Raw genomic sequence first — 22,354 nt, forward strand, 5'->3', positions numbered from 1 at the left:
GAGCTGCTTCCACAAGTCTTGTCCCCCTCCCTGCAAAAGTCCTCCCTGCAAAGTCCTCTCTTGCTTGCGCAAGGCAATTCTACTTCGGCAGAATGTGGTCAAGAGCCTGGAGTCCTTTGAAGTGACTTTTAAACTAACCTGGTCCAAAAGAATAAGCATTGAAATGAGAGATGTAACAGGCAATTCTGAGGAAGCCACAGGAACAAGTTAAATAGAAGCAGAGTATTGCTGGTGACAGCCCCTAGGACTGAAAAAAGCCATAAATTGTGTCTCAGCCCAAGAAGTCTGGTACCTCCACAGCCTGGCAGGTTAGTTATCCTGTACAGACCAGGAGGGCTTGAGCTTTGATCAGAACACAGCCTCTTAGCAAAAGCCCAGACTGAGAGCTTGATCTTTCAAGCTTGAAATCCTTAAAATTTTGCATTGTGTAGGTTTTGGCTGGGCTGTTATCATGGTTACCCAGTGGGATACTTGCAGGATCCGTATTCCTGGCTGGTTCACGTGCCAGTGTTGCTGTTGTCCACAAGACTTCATTTCCAGTGTAGTTAAATGAAGCCCATGATGGGGTCTGCCCTGGAGGCCACTGTACCATCAGCAGGTCCTGCATCTTTACTTTTCCAAGCAAACTTTTGAGTTTTCATTTCATTTGAACCTCCCAGAACAGAGAGAATATCACTTCATGTGAGATACAGCTAAAGCAAGGATGGGAGCTGCATATTTCAGCACAGTCACTTTGGGAATAAAAGGGAATGAACTCTGGCAGCAGCCAGTGATCACCACAGAGAGGACACGGCCTTTGAGTAGAGGAGAAGTACAGCAGCGTCCACCCACCGCATCGTGGCCCCTTTAAATCTTTGTCTCTTCTTGGCAGCTCCAATTTTTCGTTGTTGCTATAGCAAATCTCCATGGCAATGACCCTCATCAGGGAAGGGGGGATGCAGAGGGGACGCATGCTCAGAGTGGCTGCTGGAGCCTCTCCTGCTACAGCTACAGCTGCTCCAAGGGTCTGGCACACGGGCGAAGAGAAAGATCAGGTACTTGGCAAACTGGTCCTTGGGCTGCACCGCGAGCCCCTGGCATGTCACTGCGCTGGGTTTGTGTGTACACGTGGGTCTGTGCTTGTCACCTTCCATCCCCTCCTTTGTGGGGAGCATGCTGGGAGCAAGCTGCTGATTGTCATGGGTTCTCCTTGTTTCAGGCAGGGAAGAAAGCTGGAATTATTGCTGAGAGCAATGGCACGGCCATCGGTCCGGAGCGTGATGCGTGTGGCGATCCCGCTCCTCTCGCTGGTTGGCCTGCTCAGCGTGGGGCTCGAGGGGGCCAGCCAGGACTCTGGGAGTGTCATTCCTGCAGAAAGTAGGTACCTGCCGGGCCCACTCGTGCCCTTCTGCTGCACTCCCTCCTGCTTTGTTTCCTCCACTTAACCCACAGCAGCCACACGGACCTTATAAGCTCCACGGGGAAGGTTGCATTGCCTGGTTAACGAGGGAGTAACAATGAATTTGTAACATGTCAGCAAAGCACACGAAAACAGTGCATGAAAGCAGCAAGGGATTAGTAGATACTTAGCAAAAAATACTAACTGCAGACAATGATTTTAATTAGAGCTTGCTTTAAAGCTCTTCGATTCTAGGTGGTTTATATCCGCTTCTGGAGAGTTTCATTTCCAGATTTACCACTATACATACAAAGTCCTTGCTAGTCTGGATATAATTAGGAGGAAAATTGTGTTTATTTCTGCTAGGGCATTACATGTTGCTTATTCTAGCATTTGGTTGGAACAATAGTTCAAGTTCAACTTTCTTGTAACTGCTGTAGATTGACACAGGGGAAGTTGACCCAAACAGTCTATTTGTGAAGCATGTAAAGAATTCTGAAATCCAGCTGCTATTCTGCAAAATCTAAAAAATAAATATATATATATGACAGATTGACCTGAGCACACCATGAAGCTAGGATCTCTTGGATTTGGATCATAGCTCTATATTAACTGCCTCTGTCATTTTGAGCAAGTCTCTGGTTAAACTTTCTCTGCTCCAAAATGAGGCAATAGTTCAAAGACATTAGGGCACGGAGTCAATGTTCTCAGGGTGTTCTGGCGACAGCAAGTGGGAAGCAGCCACTCATTAGAAACTTAAAATATCCTCTGGGTGAAAAAATAGGAAGGCAATTACATACAAACCATTCTCTAGTTCTTAATCATGCTTACTTTGTATCACAGCTACCTTTTTAGATTACTGCCAAAATATTTAACCAAGACCTGATTTAGTCACTGCATTTTATTCTCTTATAATTCCATTATTGGTTTTCAAATACACCTATGTATTAAGAACTTAAATGCCAAATTTCTTTATTTTTCCATTCTCTTCTTTTTTTGCTAGTATTTGGTTTTGGTCTGTTCTAAAACAGACCTCATTTCTAATTTTTGCACCTGTTCTCCAGGCATGCATTCATTCACTTTAACAAGTTTTGTGGGTAGTAGTCCATTTTGTGTCCCCAAGGAGAAAATCACACTTGAAAAATAAATTATATGTGCCCTTCATGTGTCTATGTTAGCAGAGGCAAGTCAACACATTTTTGGGGAAAAGTATATAGTGATTCCTTGTTTGCTTGTGTAGTGGAAACTCCCATTTTATCTGTAGAACAAAACTCTCGGCCAGGGTCTCTGACCCCAGTCCCAAGGAGTTATCTCATGGTTTTGATATCCTGTGGCCAGGCTACTGAGTCCTCTGGTAAGTTCTTGAGAAAGATTCCTTGTCTTGTCTTACTCTTGCATGAAAGGGTGTGGAATGAAGGGCAGGTCAGTGTGTTTCTGTGGCCAGTGTTTCTGCAGAGACATGCTGCTCTGTCCTGAGTAATGGAGGCTGACAGCATTCCTGGGAAGTGTGAGGCCAGACCAGGAGGAAGACTCTAAGCTGATCATGAATTTTAAATTGTTTTGTGCTGCTGTAGAGACTCAGTTTTAGAGCAACAAGGAGTTCAGAATGCTCCTAATCAGCCGCTTGTTGAGGATGCAGCATAGAGTGCTCCAGGTACTTTCCTGTGCCCATCATGGCCCTTCCAGATCATTAACCTGTGGAATTCCTCCCTCAGGACACTGTGGGTGCTAAAGATTTGCGTGGGATCGCAGAACTGATTGGGTACATTCAAGAAAAATAATCTTAGAAAGAGTTTTTAGATACAGCAGCAGTTCTTCTGGCTCAGGAGCTGCCTCAGCATCTTCCTGAGGCCTGGGAGGTCTTTGGGAACACATCCCTCCATACTTGCCCAGTTTGTTGTGCTCTTTCATGGGCATTCATTGTTGGTCATGAAGGTCACATCTGTAACCAGTGTGGATGGATGTTGCCTCTCCTGGGAACATGACTGTACTAGTAGCCTGCTAGGATGGTCCCTTTGTCCATGGCAGGAGGCCATTTGCCATTTGCCTATCTGTACGACAGAGTTTAGTGTTCCAGAGATGACCTGTCCCATGCCAGCTGCTGTCAAAGCTTGGGAATGCTTCTAGACACATTTAGTGTGCTACAAGAGATGTAGCTTATGGGAGACAAAACACTGGGCCGGGCAGATCTTTGATACAATTTAATACAGACATTTCTGGATCTTTTCCTGATTGATGTTGGTTCCACTGGCTACTTCTCACCAGAGCTGATCCTCCTGGGCACTGACCCACTTTGGGGGCAGTACTACTGCAGCACATGCACACACCTGACCTATTGCTGGTGCTTAAGTCCATTTTGTCAGCCCAGGTAAAATGTTGCCTGCATGATCCTGGATGACCCATGGAAAAAAAAGGAGGGTCTAATACATGTTCTGGACAGGGATATATGACGTCCATGGGCAATACCAAGTGTCCTTCTGCAGGGCAGACCAGAGTGGTGCTTGATGCTTTTCTCTGTTCCCAGGTATGCAACATAGGACTGGGAACACACCTTTAGCAGGAACAATCCCTCATGAACCACACAGCTTTTCTCTCCCAGTTGGTGGAAGAAATGTGTCCCTCCTGCAGCACCACAAGCAGGAGAGGAGCAGCAATGCTCTCCTGCAAGTGTGGGAGGTGCAGGAGTCACAGGAGAGAAGCATGAGACTGAGTCAGAGTTCTTCCTAGCATTGCAGATCTTGTGCTGGGTGTTGCACCGATGTCTGGCTCAGGGTGCCATCCCCTGCTCTCCACTTGACATGCTTGCCATGGCTGCCAGCCAGAGAGCAGGCCCAGATCTTTATGAATAATGCTAATTAGCAGTGATTAATCATGTCCTTATACTTTATACACAGCACTTTGCATATGCAAAAGGCTGTTCAAGTATGAAGTGGTGTTACTAATATTTGTGGATTATTTTCTTTGAAGTTCAGTGCAATCCACTAAAAAAGTTAAGTCATTTCCTCAACCTCCCATTGCACTTATAGCCCAGATCACCCACTGGGAAAGCTGAAATGTGGAATTTGAGGAACAGAAGCTGGCCAGTCTGTTTTCTTTAGCCAAGGTGCATGAAAATACAAAGATTTAATGCCATGTGCAGGCAAGGGAAAGTAAATTAGACTTCCACAGTGCTTTCAGTTCCAGTTTTTCACCAAGAAGGAGCCAAGAAACTTATTTTAAGCTCTCCTCCCCCACTCCTCCCCAAACACATAAAGACACATGCAATCTTCATGCTGATGGGACCTATTTAGAATTATAGCTGACTCTTGATAATTCTCCTTATGTTAATCCACAAAACTGTTAAGTGTCCTTATGAATTATAGTCTGTTCCCAGCTGTCAGCAAGGAATTAATAGCACTCTGCTGTACTTTGCTATGATGTGACTTCAGGTTTGGTTTCACAACTGCTTTAAGCTGATGTAAGCCTATGCTGCCTCTGCCCTTTTCCTCCCCATTTCTTGGCCTCCTGTCCTTGTTCTGGCCTCAGAACTTGGGTATTCAGGATCTGATCTGGAGAAACAATTGAGCTGACCAAGCAACTTCATGGTCACTCCTGCTGTGAGCAAGGGAAGATGTGGGAACACGTAGCCAAGGTCAGAAAGCAAGATTGCTCCTATTTGCAACAGCACATATTTAGATTTGTTTAAAACCTTTGCGAAAACAGACCCTTAGACATCATTACTTAAGGAAAATGTCTGTGGGCATACTGAAAATGTTGTGCCCATGAAAAGAGATTAAGTCCAGCTAGATAGGCCAGCTTACAAGCCCAGCTCTTCAGTCTGGAAAGGAGACACAGAGGCTGGGAATGATGGAAAGCAGCAAAGTCATAAGTGGGACAGAGATGGTGAATATTTGATAACTGTCTCTTACAGTGCAAAAATTAGAGGAAGTGAAAGCAGCAGATGTCAACTTCAGAGTAGTCAGGAATGGTATTTTGTTCACACAGTGAATAGCTGAGCTGTGGAACTCATTGCCACAGGATGCTGTAGATGCCAAAAGTTTACATGGATTCAGGAAGCAACGGGGTAAATTAATGTGAGAAAAATTAATGGAGGTCTTATCAGGTGTACAAATGCCAGCCAGACTCAGGATACCCTCCAGCTTCTTGGTAGGCTAGAAGAACATTGCTAGAGGCTTATTCTGGTATCTTCCTGAAGTACCTGCCATTGGCTACTATGAGAGCCTGGCTAGTGTAATAGATTAAAAGCCTGTCTAGAGTGAGGACTTGGGCAGTCTGGTATTGCCCTATTTTATTTGGGGAACTGCATTCAAGTTGCTTGGTGCTAGTGCAAGATGCTTGAGGGAGAGATCAGCGCTGCCCTGGGCCAGTCTCTGAAGTGCTGAGCAGAGGTGTGCTCTGCAGGGCTGCCTGGCTGGAAGAGGTGACAGCCCCCCACCTGCCCAGCTGCTCCTCCCTCCTCCCAGGTGCAGCTGTTCTCTCATCTGCCTGTGATGCTGCTTCAGTGAGTCCTTGCTGCAGAGCTGTAAGTCAAACTGTTGTGTATCACCCTGGGATACAGGTTGCTGAAGAATCACATGAGCTCTCCTGCTGCCAGCTCTGCAGGGGGGTTGCTCACAGCAGACAGGGTGCCAACCTGACCCAGAGACAGCTGTGCCTGGAGAAGGACCCTCTCCAAGGAGGAGAGCCCAGGAAACTGCATTAGAGAGGGAATATCCCCTGTATATGATGTGGTGAAACTGGCTGCATCTGCACTGTGGCTAAGAGCAGTGGTGTGTGTCTTAGGAGCTTTGCCTGTGCTGATCCAAGACACACAGGCAGGTACCAGTGCCACCACCATCTGCCTGCAGAAGTTGCTTTGGTGCTGGGGCAGCTGCTTTCACAGAGGTGGCAAAGGTGAAATAACCACTTGGCATGGTTGTGCCTTTCCACTTGTACCTCCCTGTCCACATAGGGGTACTTGGCTGCCATAAATACCAGTGAATGATGGCACAGAGCCATCCATGGCCTTTGTGAGGGCATGGCAAGACTTCCTGGATGACAGGCAGTGACTGAATTCATGGCTCTCTGCAAGGGTGCTCTCTCCACAGTGCCAGAGCAGGAGACGTTAATTTTTGACCTGAGGTTTGTTTTCTCTCCATCAAGTTCTGGTTTTGAGAGCATTTTAGTGACAAACACTTCAGGGTGTGCAGCACTTCACTGAGGTGGAACCAGGGCATAGTGGTTTCTAAGGCCACAACAAGGGCAGGGTGCCAGGCCATGGCATCAAGTGAAGGATGCATTTGCTAACAGCTGGCTGAGGATGCAGGTTCTTTCTAAGGGCTCTGCTCCATCATCTGAAGTGAAAACAATTACATTACCGAACTACTGAAAACAGGAGAGGGTTGAGTGTCTTTAAAATGTGCTCACACCACCCTTTTGCTACTGCTCTCAGGCTGGAGAGAGAGTCTTTGTGAGTAATGCTGTTCTTATATAGGTGGGGACTTTGGATGTCCCCACATCCCTGGTATTAAATCCCTGGCTTGATCCCTGGGTCTCCCTGACACATGATCTGCATGGAGGGGAGATGAAGGAGGGTGGAAGGGAGGGAAACACCTCCTGAACAGGTCAAAGCCCCTGAGACACTTGCTAGGGACCGAAAAGCACACTGGCTGCTCCCTTCCATGAGAAGTGTGTGCTGGCAGCAGGGTGCCAGGTGTGGGGTGCTGCAGTGCTGCACAGCAGCTCTCTGGCTCTGGGCAGCTCCCCACCTATCTCAGCAGCAGCTTTGCACCCTCTTTGCTTTCTCAGAGCAGCACAAGTGGCTGCCTGTGGAAAAAAAGATTTCAGCACACTCAGATGGGGGACTGTGATCAATGTAAAATATCCTCTCTCCCTATTCCCCCTGTATCTCCTCCAGTATATGCAATTTCTTTTTCTGAAAACCCAGACTTCATTATACTCTGTGACTGAATGAAGGGCCCTGAGATCAGTGCAGGGTGAATCCTGGCAGAGCAGAAATTTGCAGGTCTAGAGGTGAACCTTTTAAGTTGTTGTCAATTCCCTTCCTCCTCCTCCTTTTCTCTGCCTTTTCCCTGCCCTGCCCCTCTGCACACACACTGGCACCAGCTGCAGAGCCAGTGGGATGCTTTGCATTCCTGGCAGAGAAAAAATACAGCAGCAGGTGAAAGGAAGCAAATACAGACCTGGCACTGTCCCTTGCCAAGCTGCTCTGTAAGAGCTCCTGTAAAAACAGACCTGCCTGCCTGATTTCTGAACCACTGCAAACTTCTATTTTCAGTGTATCAGTTGAGGATTAACCCATGTCTGAGAAGTTTTGAGGTTTTCCTTTGCAAGGGGAGAGGCTGGGGGCTGAAGTCACACAGCACCAGCCAGAACCAAGCCTGGGCTACATTCAGAAAAAGCTCTTGCGTTTTTGCTGGTCCTTCCACATGTGCACACAAACAGATACAGCCCCGTCCAAAGCAGCCCTCACTTCCTACACATTCTGCTGCGGGTGCCTGGTAAAATGGGTTTTCTCCTGGCATTGCAAAAAGTCTGAGTATTCTCCCTCTGCACTGCCACACTCCGGATTTAATGCTGTGACAGTGATGTCTTCTTCTGCACCTTTTTCCAGGTCGTCCCTGTGTTGACTGCCATGCTTTTGAGTTCATGCAGAGGGCGTTGCAGGATTTAAAGAAGACGGCGTATAATCTAGACACGAGGGTACGTGTTTCTATAGAAATGCTTTTACTTAGCCCTTATCTCCAAGTAGCCGCGCCTGCCTGCCTGTGTACAACAGACATGACATCTCTGCTGACTCACTTCCATTTCAGCAAATAGGATTGTACCAAGTAGAGATTATTTTTCGAGTACAGATTATTTTTCACAGGCTGGAGAGGTTCATTAAAGATCATCTAGTCAGTGCTCTTGCATAACAGGCTAAAGAATTAACCCAGATACTCCCTGAAGCAAATAGGGAAGGAAGGAAGATGTATGAAGGGAGGGAAGAACAAGAAAGATGATTTGCTCTTTATCTCACAGCACTGCTTCTGAGCTGTGGACTGCCTAGTCACTAGGCAGGAGCAGAAAGTGAACTGGAGAGCAAGAAAGTGGCAGGCAGGGCTGGCAGGCAGGAAAGGGAAGCACGTATATTCCTTTCTCATGGGTTGATAACTCCATGTAGAAGGATGAGGCACATTTGCTGAGGTAGTTATAATAGCACACAGGGTGTTTTGCTGCTTCACATGCCAGTCCTGTGCTGTAGGGATCCCAGTGAACAAAAAATGAGGTTAAATGCCCTGATTTTAGCAATGCATACACACATGGGTTCATAAATATGCACAAACACTGACTGGGGTAGGACTTAGCACAGTGGTTTCCATGCTGGCTGAAGTTTGCAAGAGGCAGGAGGTCTCTTACCTCTCGTAGAGCTCTCCCATGTGTGTCTTACCCTACCTCTCCTTCCCTAACAGCTTCATTAACACTGGCAACATGACAGTAAGCAACTTGTGGGCAGTGAGACCAGTTCACAGCCACATCTCCAGTTCCTGTAGGTGCCTGCTCAGGGCCTTTGATTGGTCTCATCCCTGTGGGTAGTTGAGAAGAACTCCTTGTTCCTCTAAAATCAGGCTCCACTTAAAAGATCATTCACGTAGAGTCAACCTTTATGTGTCTCCAACTCTAACACAGAAGGGCAATTATGTTGCTTTGCCTTCAGTTTCTTGTCACCTTGGGCAATCATGCAGGGCTCTACACAATAAGGTTGGAGTGACTTTAGCTTTCTTGAGCTATCAATAGCAAACTGATTAGGGCAGAACTCTTGAGCACTGTATGGGTTTCATTGCAGAAGTTTCTCATGCACTAGTCTAATACCAAATAACTGCTCAGTGTCAGGCTGTGAATGGAGGGGCTTCACCTCCAGCAGCTGTGCTGGGCTGTTCTGGTGAGTAGCAGAGCTTCACCTGTTTGGATTAGGTTCAGATGAAATGTTTTGTACCTACTCAGAACATGGAAAAACCATGAGCAGTTGCAGCTGTGTTGGTTCTTATACTGCCATCAAGCTTTACACTGGATGTTAAAAGAGGTACTTAAAGGCACTTGCATTGGGAAGTTTTCTTTTAACACAATAGAGACAGAACAATTCCTTAATCCCACTTACAGAGATATTCAGATATATCTGTCTGTGTTGGCTATTCTATTTGGAGGGTGGAGTGAGAATGCAACCCATCAGAGAGCAATGCTGTGTTGCAAGAGGTGAGGCAGAGTATAAAGGGAGAAGCTGGTCCTAAAGTGCCACTAGATAAGCTTCTGTTTCTGTGAGGAGCAGGCTGGAGGTGCCAAGGCACCAATTCAGACAGCTTACACTGGAACAGAAGGGATATAGGAACAGTACATCACCAGAACAAATGTAACCAGTTATCTGGAAAATCACCCATCCTTTGACTGCTTTCAGAGTTTAATACTACTCGTAAAGAAATGGTATATTACTATCCATCTTTTCCAACCTTTGGATTGAGACTCCAAAGGCCTTTTCTGGAAGAGATGCTTTGGTTGCATATGAATTATTGAATGATGCAGAAATACTGAAGCGGAATGCATGGCCAGGGCTCTGCAGCTGGCACATGGTGGCCTTCTGTTCTCTGAAAGATACAGCCTCCATATCCTTACTCAGCCACTGGTGCTCACCTCATGCTGACCAACTATGAAGTCTCAAGTTTTACACACAAATAACTTCATTCAGCAACTCCAGAGTCTTGAAAGTTGTTATTACAAGGATGAGCCCCATGGAGGACTGTTCCTATCAGAAACTTCCTGAGCCAATACCAGCAGGGCTACAATTAGTTTCTGTAAGGGATACGTCTTTTTCATAGTCTTTCAATTGAAAATTAAGTGTCCCCAGAGCTGCTCTTCCTGCCTGCAAATAATTATGAGTGATGCCTAGGCAGGGTTTGTGGTAACAGTGACAGCTTGTTGGCATTACGGTGAAATCCAATAAGCCTGTTTGATGTTAAGATGATTCTGTGATTTCTACCAGGCTCCCCAACAAAGAGAGCATTCACTCAGCCAGGACTGCACTCCAAGTGAGGAGCAGCGTTCAGTAATGCCTGCCATTGCACTAACATGATAAGAAAAAGCAGGCAGAGAAAGTGAACAAGTCCTCTTTAATGCAAAGGTGGATGTCAAAGGTTTGAGTTGCAAAAGAGAGGGATGTGGAGGAGAGGAAAAAGCAGTTCTGAAACAGCCTCTTCCTGCAAGAGTTTGCAGTCTGAGAACAAGAAATGAGTAGTGAGGGGGGACAGGGGTACTGCTGCCAAAGCAAGACAGAGCTTGATGGTGCCCAGGTAGAAGTGCCCAGATACTCCCTTGGACACTATGTGTCTTTGTTAATTAGCCCTTTGCTGTTTCTAATTTGGCAGGGGACATCATATCTGACGAACACCAGCAGGCTGAAGACCTAGTTGTTTCACAGAGCTTTTAGATAATTTGTTAACAAGTGTTTTCTCCAGTGCACATGGGAAACCCATTCACAGTTGAATATAAGCCTGGTAACTTTTTTTTCCCCTCAAGAAACTCTTCAAAGTCAATCTACAAATTACTTAAGGGACCATAGACCACAGGGTGTACTCACTCAGGAAAAAGTTTCTCTTCACTGATAATTGCACTTGCTAATGTGAGTTGCTGGCACAAACAATTTTATTTTGAATCTTGCAAGAGACCACCCAGTTTTGGAAATGATGGTACCGTTTGAGAAATTCAGCCTTTGTTTCTCAAAGAGTGAGACTAGGTCCCCACAAAAGATTTAAGTTCTTTGATTGCAATTAAATAAATGATACTTAAATATCTTTGAGGAGCTGAAGTTGATTTTTTTTTTTTTCTGGTTACACAGCATAAAAAAAAGCTTGAAAATGCTTTTCCACTAAGATGCTCCAAAAATAAGAGCAAGTAATTTAAAATTATGTATACGGAGCATGATTTTGAAGCTTTTGGTGGAGTTCTGGGGGCATGGCTCCAGAAGGAGCTGATAGTAAGGCAACTGTCAGTGAATTAACTCCGTCTAAAACAGGAGCCACAAACTCGAGTCTAGATCTGCCCTGAAAGGTTATGAGTTTCAGACTTAGACTGTTAGACTGACAGCTGGATTGAACTCAGAGTTATTGGAGAGAAACAGGCGTGTAACTGGGAGCACAACCGGTGCCTCAGCACACACGATCAGTGTGATTAAATGACACAGAACTGAAGAGATCATCATCAGGAAGCCACCAGTCACTGTGAAGGAATTAAGAGCAGTGCAGTTGAAAGTGGGATTTTTCTCAGAACTCACAAAGGGCACTTTAATAATTTTGACAGCCTCCTGCTCAGAAGTTAGCTGTGAAAATGAAAACATTTAAACTCTAAAAATACTCTCCATGCATCTCGGTACTGAATATACTTATTTTCTTTCAAAGTGAAATATTCAGTTCTTTGATTTAATGTTGATTTTTGTTTTTCAGACAGAAACCCTCCTCCTGAGAGCGGAAAAGAGAGGCCTGTGTGATTGTTTTCATGCAATACACTGAAATCAGCCCTGGGATTTCACCAATGGACATACATTCATTTTTTAAATGCCCTTCAATAAATTGCAGGAAGATACAGAGGGCAAGTTTTGCCCTACTGCAAATAAAACAGTTTTTATCCAAACAGGTACAGCTCAGTTAGATAATTTTTGCTTTGATGTGTTTTATCATTATTGCTGTGTGTGATTTGCATCTGCTGAAATGTCAACAGAAGAAACAGTGCCAAAGTCTCTCTCATGGATTTTATGTAAGGATAGTTTCTCTCTTTTCTGGTATTTCAAGCAAAAAAATTGTTACTGGACTTTAAGGACATCCCCTCAGCACCTGTGAATTGCCATAGGTCTGTGAAAGTCAGTGGAGTAAAATTATTTAATATATTTATGGAAGAATGTATCCCTAACATGAAAAGGAAGCTACTTTGCAATGATCCATAGCTAAACATTTACAAACAAGCAGTTGTGGATTCATATAGAAATTAATAGTTGTCACTGACTGCTTGGCAGCCCAAGGAAAGTATTGGTTCCTAATTATGTCAACAGTCCAGTCCACAGAAAACACAGTAATCTGTGTCACAATTTTAATTTCTTCAGAGCCACACAGTAGCTGTGATCTTTTTTGGAGAGATTTATTAAATATCTAATATGATCAGTAACATTTGTAATCACATGAATACTCCCTGGCAATTGAGCTGATTGTGCCTGCCAAAATCTTCTGGAGAAGTGTCTTTCATTAAGCAAATCACAGACTGGATTGAGCCACTCGAACTGGCCTCTACACAGAATTTTGGCAGAGACCCTACAAAATGTCTGCATGCTCAGGAGTCTCCTGCAAACTGTATTTTGAGAAATATTTAAGTTCTATGAAAATGTTCCATAAGTCTTGCATGGATTTACCCTTCACAGCAGTGGGTTACAGTGCTGATGTTATTAACCTTCCTGCTGCCGTCAGTGTGAGACAAGAGAGAACAAAACAATTTAGGCACTATAATAATAGTAGTACTAGACAAGAATGCACCTTGTTACTCTTTGAAAAATAATAGCAAACCTTTTTTGTTTGTTTGTTTTGTTTGCCTATTTTCCTTTGTTTTTTGGGAGGAGGAGGGAGAGTAGAAAGTGGCCCCAGTGGAAAGTTCTTGTAGATAATAACAGATTTTTCACAGGACTTAAAATATCACCCCCAAGGTATAATTAATAGAGATTTGTACATCAGCTAGAGCATTTATGTACAGACTAGAAACTTTTATACAAGCAAGAGTATGGGAGCAATGCCAAGAGCAGTGGTTTTCAAAGTCATTTTACCAATTCTTATTGATATGTCTGTCTTCCCATAAGTGGCTGATATCGTGCTGTTGGGCAGCTCAGTAAGCTATGATGGCAACTACCTGTATGTTTCCAAACCACTTCTCTCCCATTTTATCTACCACATTAAGCACAAGGAAATAGGGAACTGTGACCCACTGCCAACTTACTATTTTATGTGCAGTCATACTCAATAGCACAAAGGAGTGTATTACCATATACTCTGCCAAAGTTATTTGAAAGGCACGTGGTTCTCAGCAAGGGAAAGCCTCCTTGCACCTGCTTTTCAAGTAGGAAATTTGTTTTGTCCTTTGTAGCATTCTAGAAAAAGCCTTTATAGGTCATCAGGACCCAGTTTGTATAGAAGAGAAGCAGCATGACACAGCAACACACTGCTTCTAGTAGCACTGCACTCCTCTGTAGCTGACTGGTGGGAAGGAGCAGAGGTTCTTACCATAGATCACATTTTATTTTACAGGTAAAACAATAGGTTTAGCACAGCTCCTTTGCAAAATACCAGCCATAGGTTCTTTTACTCCCACTTAGATATGAACCAAAGTAATGCACAGATTTTGGGTTGGCTTTTTGCAGGAGGTGGAGTTCTAGCATTAAATCTCTGAGTTTTCCAGCACAACTCACCAGGCTGGGGGTCAGCATGTCTGTAGTTTTGTACTGCTATTGTGCACGCTTATCCTGCTGGTACCTCAAAGAATCTGTCAAAGTCCTGTTAGCAAGCACTGGGGTTTTTTTTTGGCTGTGTTTATATCTAGAAAAATGTTTGCTCACCGTTGAGTTTTGATATACACAGCTTGTTACAACAAAAAGGTGGAATGAATGACAACTGGATGTTCTGACTCCCAGAGGGATGAGAGTGACACTGCAACTTTCTGGGCGTGATGACAGCAATTATTCTGTACATAACTCCTCTTTGTCTATAATGCAGTACAATAAAAAGGCAAGATGCATTGTAGTGTTTGTTGTGTTTTGTTACTGATTTGAAAAATAATAGTGCTTTTGCATTTGTAAATGTCTGATCTTTAATTAGGGGGAAAATCCCAAGAGGAAAAGTGCTACTTTAAGTAAAATATAATAATAATAACAACAACAACTTGTATTTGGGCTAAACTATGAGTGTATTCTTATTTGCTGAAGTGTAACATTGAAACCACTCCTATTTGAAACTGAAAATCCGGTAATAATTTTTTGTGAGCTTTTTCAAGGACCCCAAACCCTCTGGTTGTTGTGATAAAGCTCTTTATAACTGCTATGATGGCATGAAGAAAAAAAAAAGTATTGAGCTAGATAATTTTAATTTATTATTGCTCATGAAGTTCATTTAAATTCAGAACCCCCTTGAGTCTCCACTTACTAGAAGAAATGAGAATAAATTTTTTATTTTACAAAAGGATTTAATTACAGGAGGCCTTAAAGCAGAAAATCTGTTTTCCCACACAACACTTGCAGCAGGTTTTGCTGGGGAGCCAAGGCAGGGCTCATGACCTTTTGAAACCAAGCTGTGTCTTCTTTTCTTTTGGTGCAGTGCTGCTGCAGGTAGCCCTGGGCACATGGCATTTGTACACAAGGTGGAGTGCAAGTGGCAGGCTATGGAGATGCACAGCCAAGTCCTCTCTAAAAGAGAAAAGGTATAATCACAAAAGCATTGTGCTGTCTCTGGGTAGGCAGGGTGATAGATAAATCCTAGTAATGAGCTTCACATCTCCAGAACGTCTCTTCTCTGGGCTAATAACTTCTTTGGGTGTAATTCTGTGTGTGTTCTAAGTTAGTGATTTTGAGCTGAGCCTCAGGACAACTCGCTGAAGACATGTCTCTGGATTTCACTTTGAAAAATAGGAACACAATTTATCTTGCTTGGAATGAAGATTCCCGTTAGGTAACATCAAAGCTAAGGAGTATTATTGCTATCTGAATCTGGCTAGTGTATGGCCTGGTGTTCCTTGCCTATATTTTTGTGTGGAATACCCTGAAAGCCCCAGGGAATAACCTTTCCAAATGGAAATCTCATATTTAGAAATCAGCTATATCTTTATACCCAGAACTTGCAGGTAATCTCTGGGTGAGCTGAGCACCCAATAAACATTCCCCATTTTCTAAGCAATGGTTATAAAGGGTAGTTCCCTTAAAAGTAGCTGTGTGGTTACTGTGACTCCTCCTTCACCTGCCCCAGGGTGGTACCTAAAGACAAGACCTTCTCCTGCAGTGGCAGAACTTGTGCAAGGGACTGGTTCTGGCTGTTTGTTTGCTACCAGAAGACAGATCTCATCCTGCTGAGAGAAAGCTCCTGCTGTGCTGAAGGAAGCTAACAGGAATTCCAGTTTAGTTCAAAGGTAATTGAAATGAAGAAAGGCTGTTGTGCCTTTCTGGAGCAGAGAAGCACAAATAATGTTTTTTTCTTTGTATCTGGCACAAGGCAGAAAGTTTGTCTTTGCCTCTCTTGGCAGACAGGAAAGTAGACTCCCTTGCCTAAAACAATGTTCTACTTAGTCCTTCCCTGGCCAGGACTCAGTGAGTGAGAGAAAAAGAGCCAGTGTGGAGGGGAAAAGAGATACCTGCGTTCTGCAGCCTGATTGAGTTCCTACCAAATCACTGCTCCTGATGGAGAAGCCAGAGCTGCAGCCTCCTAAGAATTTCTATGCTGTGCATGGTAAGTGGAGGCTGCAATCATTTGAATGAGGGCAGTGCTGTAGGCAAAGCCAGAACAACGGGATCAGGGACAGGATTTGAAACAGGGAGCTCAGAGATGATGTACATTCTGGTGCAAAAGAAGGGATTCTTTTCCCCACTCTCATCAAGTGTGGCATGGGAATTTTCCAAGCTTTCCAGAACCTGCTTTTGAGAGCTGTGCAATGAAATGCAGGTGGAAGAGGTGGCTGTGAATAACCCATGCTCCATAGCTGGAGCTGTGCATAACACAGAAAGTCTCAGGGAGGTTTTGTGCTGTACTTATTCCCAAAGAAAATACAGAAAAGCAGGAAGCATCTTATGCAAACTGGTACTTGCTTAAGGGGAAAATAATTTGCACATGCTTTTACTAGCCAACGGGAAAAGCAGCACTCAAAGAGTGTTCTTGGCAGCAAAAGTTAAATAGAGATGGAAAACTAATATAATACATGTATGTATGCATAATATGTATATATGTATAAAATATTTAGCCTAACTTTCGCTCCAGTAAACATTTAGAATAAATTATTTCTGACAGCTATGAATGAAGCAGGTTGGGTCTGTCTGCTAAACTTCTGAAAAGGCACCATGATTTTAGAATTTCTGATTCCAGCTCTGCCTTGAACAGGCCTTAGGGCTCTGCTCAGCACACGCCCTGAGCATCTCTGCATCACCACACAAGCAAAGCAAGGAAAGAATTCCACCCCCAGGCCCCATATGCTCATGATAGTTTGTTGACTGTTGGAGGATGATCCTGCACTAGAAGGGCCTTTGGTATAACTCAATGTGGACAAGGTGCTTATGTTATGTTCTCTGTGTATGTGGCTAGAAAAGAAGCTGAAGTTACTAATTTCCTTCCCTGAAGTCCTGGGGGAAGGACTGAGAAACACAAGGAGGCTGTTAGAAAACTACTTCATCATTCTTGTCACTCTTGAGGAGACTGAAGTACATTGTAAACTTTACCAGAGCTCACTTACCTCAAACCTGTCTCACCTATTCTGTCCCTGAGCTGGGTGGCTAAGGGGAGACAACTGGATCTCTGAAACATGTAGTTCCAGTTGACTGTTGAGCTCAAAGAAGATGGAGAGGAAAGGCAAAACCAAAAGGACTAATTGCAACACAGAGCAACCATCCATGATGGAGCTTTATATTGTACAGTGAGGAACCTCAAGTACCCGCCTGCTCTGTCTGTGTGTAAACACAGCCCTTCCCCAGCAGATAAAAAAAGAATTAACATTGATGATATTCATTAATGACCATTATTAAAGCTCCAGTTCACTGCATCCATCATTATGTTTTCCATGAAGTAGCTCTTTGCAGAAATGGGCTTGTTGCTCAGCCTGGCTTCTTTGAAAGCTTTCTTTGAACTCCATGTGTTTCTCTTCATGTTGGAATTATTAGCAGAGCTGTTTTCTCAGCACTGTGGCCCAAATTCTACCCTTATATGCGCACGTGAGATTCTTCATGAGGTCACTGGAAAACACAAGGGGGGACTAAAGCCTGTTTTGCACTAACACAGTGCTTTGTTTACTATATGTCTAAAAAAACTGCCTTTTGGATTTCCTACAGTTCCTTAAGGTATTGTAACAGATTTTCCTGGGGAGAGCAAAGTGCTTGTGCTCTGTTCCTAGAAATACAGAACGGACAACTCAGACCTAAAGAAATTTGTTCCTAGAATCTGTGTTTCTCAAGCTGATAGCATGTTGGTTTACAGATTAAATGTTGTCCACAGTTTAAGTACTAGCCAGGTGAAATAACAACAGGAAGCCTGGCCTTTTTGTAGGGGTGCAGAAGGTCATAATCGTAAGAGCATTAAAGGTACTAACGATAGCTGGTGTCTGCAGCACTGACTACTGAATGTATCTGTTTCTTCTGGCTGCTGCTACATCAACGTGCTTTTACTAGTTTATACATTATACATGGAGAGAGAATGACACTTCTCAAAAGGAAAGATTTTCTTTATGTCTGATTTCATTCCATACAGACAAATGAAAAAGATGAAGTAAAACTATGGATCTAAAATTTTTGTGTTTGTTTTTGTTTTGTTTTGCAGACACAATATTATAACAAGTCTGACTTCTCTGATGTTTTATTCCTTTTCTTTTTAATTACTTAAGAAACTGTGACTATGTCGCACTACCCAGATGTCTGTGGGAGCTGAATGTATTGATATACGTTCAGACTGTAAAACAGACGGGCACCTGCAGGCCAAGGTGCTGTATCTGGACATGCGGAGCCATTTTGTGTGCTCCAGGCCGGGCGCCACGTCGTGTGCTCTGGGCGCCATGTCGTGTGCTCCAGGCCAGGTGCCATGTCGTGTGCTCCAGGCCGGGCACCATTTTGTACGCCCTGAGAATGGCCCCTGTGAGAGGGATGGACCAAAGGGCTCCCGCAGGCGGAGCCTTGGGGCAGAGGATGCCCTTCTTTCGGTCACCACGCTGAGGACCTGGCCTTCTATCCCGGAGAACGAGTTCGCTGGCACTGGTAAGAGTCTCCGTTTCCTCCTCTGGGCACGTCAACACTCACTCGGGAGCACTGAGGCACCGGGGCACTGGGGGCAGAGGGGGAGGATGGCAGGTGATGACCTGCAGCCGTCCTCCTGGGCACATCACTCCCCGGGTGCTCAGCAGGCTGTCCCTGGCACCAGCACTGCCCCTGGGCCCATCCCACATCCCTCCTCAAGCAAATGCAAAGCCCAGGCAGAAGGGCAGGGATTTGTACATACCTTGAGATAGAGAAGCAAACCAACAGCTGTGCCTGTCTCTGTTGGCTCCCCGAGCCAATGCCCATGTGTTGACGGAAGGAAAATCATTCACAGGCCTTATATTCTGTGGGAATGGAGGCCCCCAGTTGAGTTTTGCCTGGGGCGCTTGTGTTTGGCACCTTAGGAAGCTGAATCCCCTGGCCAGAGCTGGTTTCCAGCAGCCTTTGATAAAAGCCCAGCCTTGAATATGTGACAGCCATTGCGTGAAGCCGCCCCTTCATCTTCAGACAGCCATATTGCAGAATTTGGGATGATTCCAGAAAACGCTGCTGTGTTGTTTGTTTGCAAGGAAGGAACCAACCAAAAAAGCAATTTCCTACTGTATTATCCCAGTAGCGTGACTGTGATTAAATTACATGGGAACCACCATGTTACAGCCCCACTGTCAGTCAAAAAATCTGTCAGGCTATTTATACTGCCAAAGCTAGGATGCCAGGTCCACAAACATTGCAGAAGAAATAATGGTATTTTTATAAAAAACACAGGATTAAATTAATATATACATTTGCTTCTCTAAATTTTGTGGCAGGCTTCAAGCTTTAAGTCACACTAGCTGGAAATTACAGCAGGAAGTAGTGCAGAAATTGTATTAAACCTGAAAAGCTGGTAACTCCAGAGAGTCAAGATTTGTAATGCATTGCCTTTGGTTGTTACAGTAGATGGAGCATGAAGAGTCCTATCTATTGCAAAAACCCCTGCTGTCTGAAGTCCATAGACTTTCTCAAGGTTCAGCTACTGATAAATTTAGTCCAGTGAACCAGACAAAGGCTGCTTCCATATCACGTCATTCATTACATTTTGATGTAGACTTGGATGCAGTTTGTTGAATGGCTTTTTGTTGCGCCTCATAAAGCAAAAGCAGAGCCCATCTTTGTACACACACAGCTTCTCAAATGTTACCTGAGGAAGTGGTTTTGGAGCCCAAAGGACCTTGGTGTGATCTTAGAATCAATTCAATTTTGAGATGCTTTAAGAAGGTTTGCATTAAAAGCAAGACAGAATAGCTGTGCACGGGATACTGGTGACCGAAGGTAGAGACTGGATAGATGAGCGGGATGGAACAGTGAGCCAGGGTACAATGCTTCATATCTGATAATCTAGATATACTTTCTGTAACAACTGTTTCAGCTCTGCACACCCCAGGAATCCATATGTGTCTTTCGAGTATGAACAATAAATCTTGCAAGGTGCTACAATAACACCTTCTTAAAACAAAAGAGATCTGCTCCAGATGGAAACATAGTGTACAAACTGTCCAAATGCTATTTTTGCAAGCAACATTTCTAGAACAATTGCTTGGGACTTTACAATGTGGGCACTAACAAGAACAAGGAAAGGCAGTTTGAATGTAGTTTCCAGCAGCTTTTTCCCACTTAAGGACAGAATCATGGGACACTTCATTTTACACTGACACTGGGCTGCAGAATTAGGCCAGCTGAAGTCACAGAACAGCTCCAGCAGGTCCACTGTCACAGGGGTCTCCTAGAACAAGAGCTGGAGAACATAAAGAGTAGCTCAGCTCTCCTGTGTGGTGAGCTGAGAACTCCAGCGGGACTGTTTTAGGAAACACTGCTTGCGAGTCAGAGGGATTGGTACTGATAGGGCCCTGTAGCGTCCTCCAGGCCTCGCTGAAAAAGGTAATGCTTTGGCTAGGAAAGTTCAAAGGAAACAGAAAGGCTCCAGCCTATCCCATGGGGACAATTCTTTAAAAAAAAATTTAGAAAAACAGGGTTGGGGTTCTAACTTGGAGAAATTTAGGAATGAAGCATTTAAAGATTAATGTAAATAAGTGAAGAGATAAACAGAACCATAGAATCATAGAATCATTAAGGTTGGAAGGGACCTTAAAGATCATCAAGTTCCAACCCCCCTGCCACGAGCAGGGAACTCTGCCACTAGATCAGGTTGCACAAAACCTCATCCAACCTGGCCTTAAAATCCTCCAGGGATGGGGCATCAACAATGTCCCTGGGCAACCCATCCCACTTCCTCACCACCCTTATAGGGAAGAATTTCTTCCTAATATCTAACCTAAATCTCCCATCTCTCAGTTTAAAACCATTACCCCTTGTCCTATCACTATCTTCTCTGATGAAAAGCCCCTCCCCAGCTTTCCTGTAGGCCCCTTTCAAGTACTGGAAGGTTCTCTAATGTCTCCCCGGAGCCTCCTCTTCTCCAGGCTGAACATCCCCAACTTTCTCAGCCTGTCTTCATAGCAGAGGTGCTCTAGCCCTTGGATCATCTTGGTGACCCTTCTCTGGACCCTCTCCAACAAGTCTAGATCGTTCTGAGAAAGTTGTGGTGAGGAGCTGAAGAAGCCAACAGCTGTCTCAGCCTGCAGGTTTCATAGATGAAACTGGCATTCCTTAGGGTCTCCTTAAAAGGGTCCTCTCACAGAGCACTGAAAAGATCGTGGACGAGGAAAAGGGTCCAGGCAGACCACAGTGGGATTTAAGCTGTGTTAAGCTTATGAATTCTCTTGGAAAACACATGCTCTTGGTATTTTTGGTGACATTTTTATCTTTGCTAGAGTTTAAACAATTTATTAACTATATTGTCTGGAAAAGAATCACTAGACTACAGGGATTTTAGGCCCTGTTTTGGCATTCTTGGAGTGGTCTTATGAGAGGATTTAAACTGTACCATGAATCAATACCTTCACCTGGCTTTTAAGTGGATTGTAAGGCACTAAGCTCCTTAGTTGAACTAGGTACCTGAAACATGAGGACCTTCTAGCCAAAGCATAGTTATATGGGACTGCACCAAACTAAGGCATGTGTGAGATCACATAAGAATCTGAACTATGTGAGAAGGGCTCGAGGCTGTGAATATATCAATTACCTTGTCAGTCATTGGCTGTTTTATTTTTGATTTGCAATTACGTATCCTGACAATGCTTTGAGCACATTTGTGCCTCTAAGTCTTTTCAGTACCTGCTGGTTCTTTGCCTACCACATATGTGCAGATACCCAAGCTGAAATTCCACATTTGCTGACAATTATTTTGTTTCTGTGCATCTGTTAACTTAATGCAGTGCCACATTCTCACATCCCTGTGAGATTTTACAGCAATGAAGTTAGAATTCGCCTCTCTCTTAGGGAAGTTGAAAACTCAGTTCTTGCTAATTTCTAACAGAAAATGAGCAAATTAGTATCTTTCACCTGTCTTTTTTTTTTTTTTCCCCCCCATGCATCTAACTGTGAAACCTGTGAATTGTTGTATTGAATTGATTTAGGCTTTGGATTTCAACAGAAATGTAAGCACTGAGGCTGGAAGTCTCTGTCACAGTTGTTCAAGGCTAGCTAGTTTTTCCCTTCAGGTATTTTCTAGAATATGTTCTTATACATAATGTATCTCTCTGTGTCTGTAGGCTTCTCTTTCATAGTCCTCCAAAGCCTTGGTGCTTCCTTGTTAATAAAGTTTGGCACACTTTCAATCACAGTGCTTTGGAGCATTATTCTTTTGTAACTGGAAGAGTCACTGCTAGAAAATGCCTGAGGAAAGCACAGCTATATGTGATAATGAAGGATTTTGTAATTAGAAAGAGAAGATTATATCTTAAATTGTTGTTTTCCCCACAATTCTAACAATTAGGTTTTATTAGCTCTTGATATTTCTTCCTAAGAAGAATCTAATAGTGATGGAAAGGACTGAGTTGAAGAGCACAAATGGAAGTGCAGCAAGGAAGTGGCATGAGTCTGCT

At 44.0% G+C, this 22,354-nt stretch overlaps 1 protein-coding gene across 1 annotated transcript; it reads left to right on the plus strand.

The window, feature by feature from the left end:
- Positions 1-1,208: 1,208 nt before the first annotated feature.
- Positions 1,209-11,913, plus strand: LOC104391027 (neuropeptide-like protein C4orf48 homolog). Its single transcript, XM_010000242.1, has 3 exons — positions 1,209-1,356; positions 7,992-8,080; positions 11,848-11,913. The coding sequence occupies exons 1-3, from the start codon at positions 1,233-1,235 to the stop codon at positions 11,911-11,913; spliced, it is 279 nt and encodes a 92-aa protein (XP_009998544.1). The 5' UTR covers positions 1,209-1,232.
- Positions 11,914-22,354: the final 10,441 nt, after the last annotated feature.

This window comes from Chaetura pelagica, unplaced genomic scaffold (assembly GCF_000747805.2).
Source record: "Chaetura pelagica isolate M959 unplaced genomic scaffold, ChaPel_1.0 scaffold116, whole genome shotgun sequence".
NCBI classification, from domain to species: domain Eukaryota; kingdom Metazoa; phylum Chordata; class Aves; order Apodiformes; family Apodidae; genus Chaetura; species Chaetura pelagica.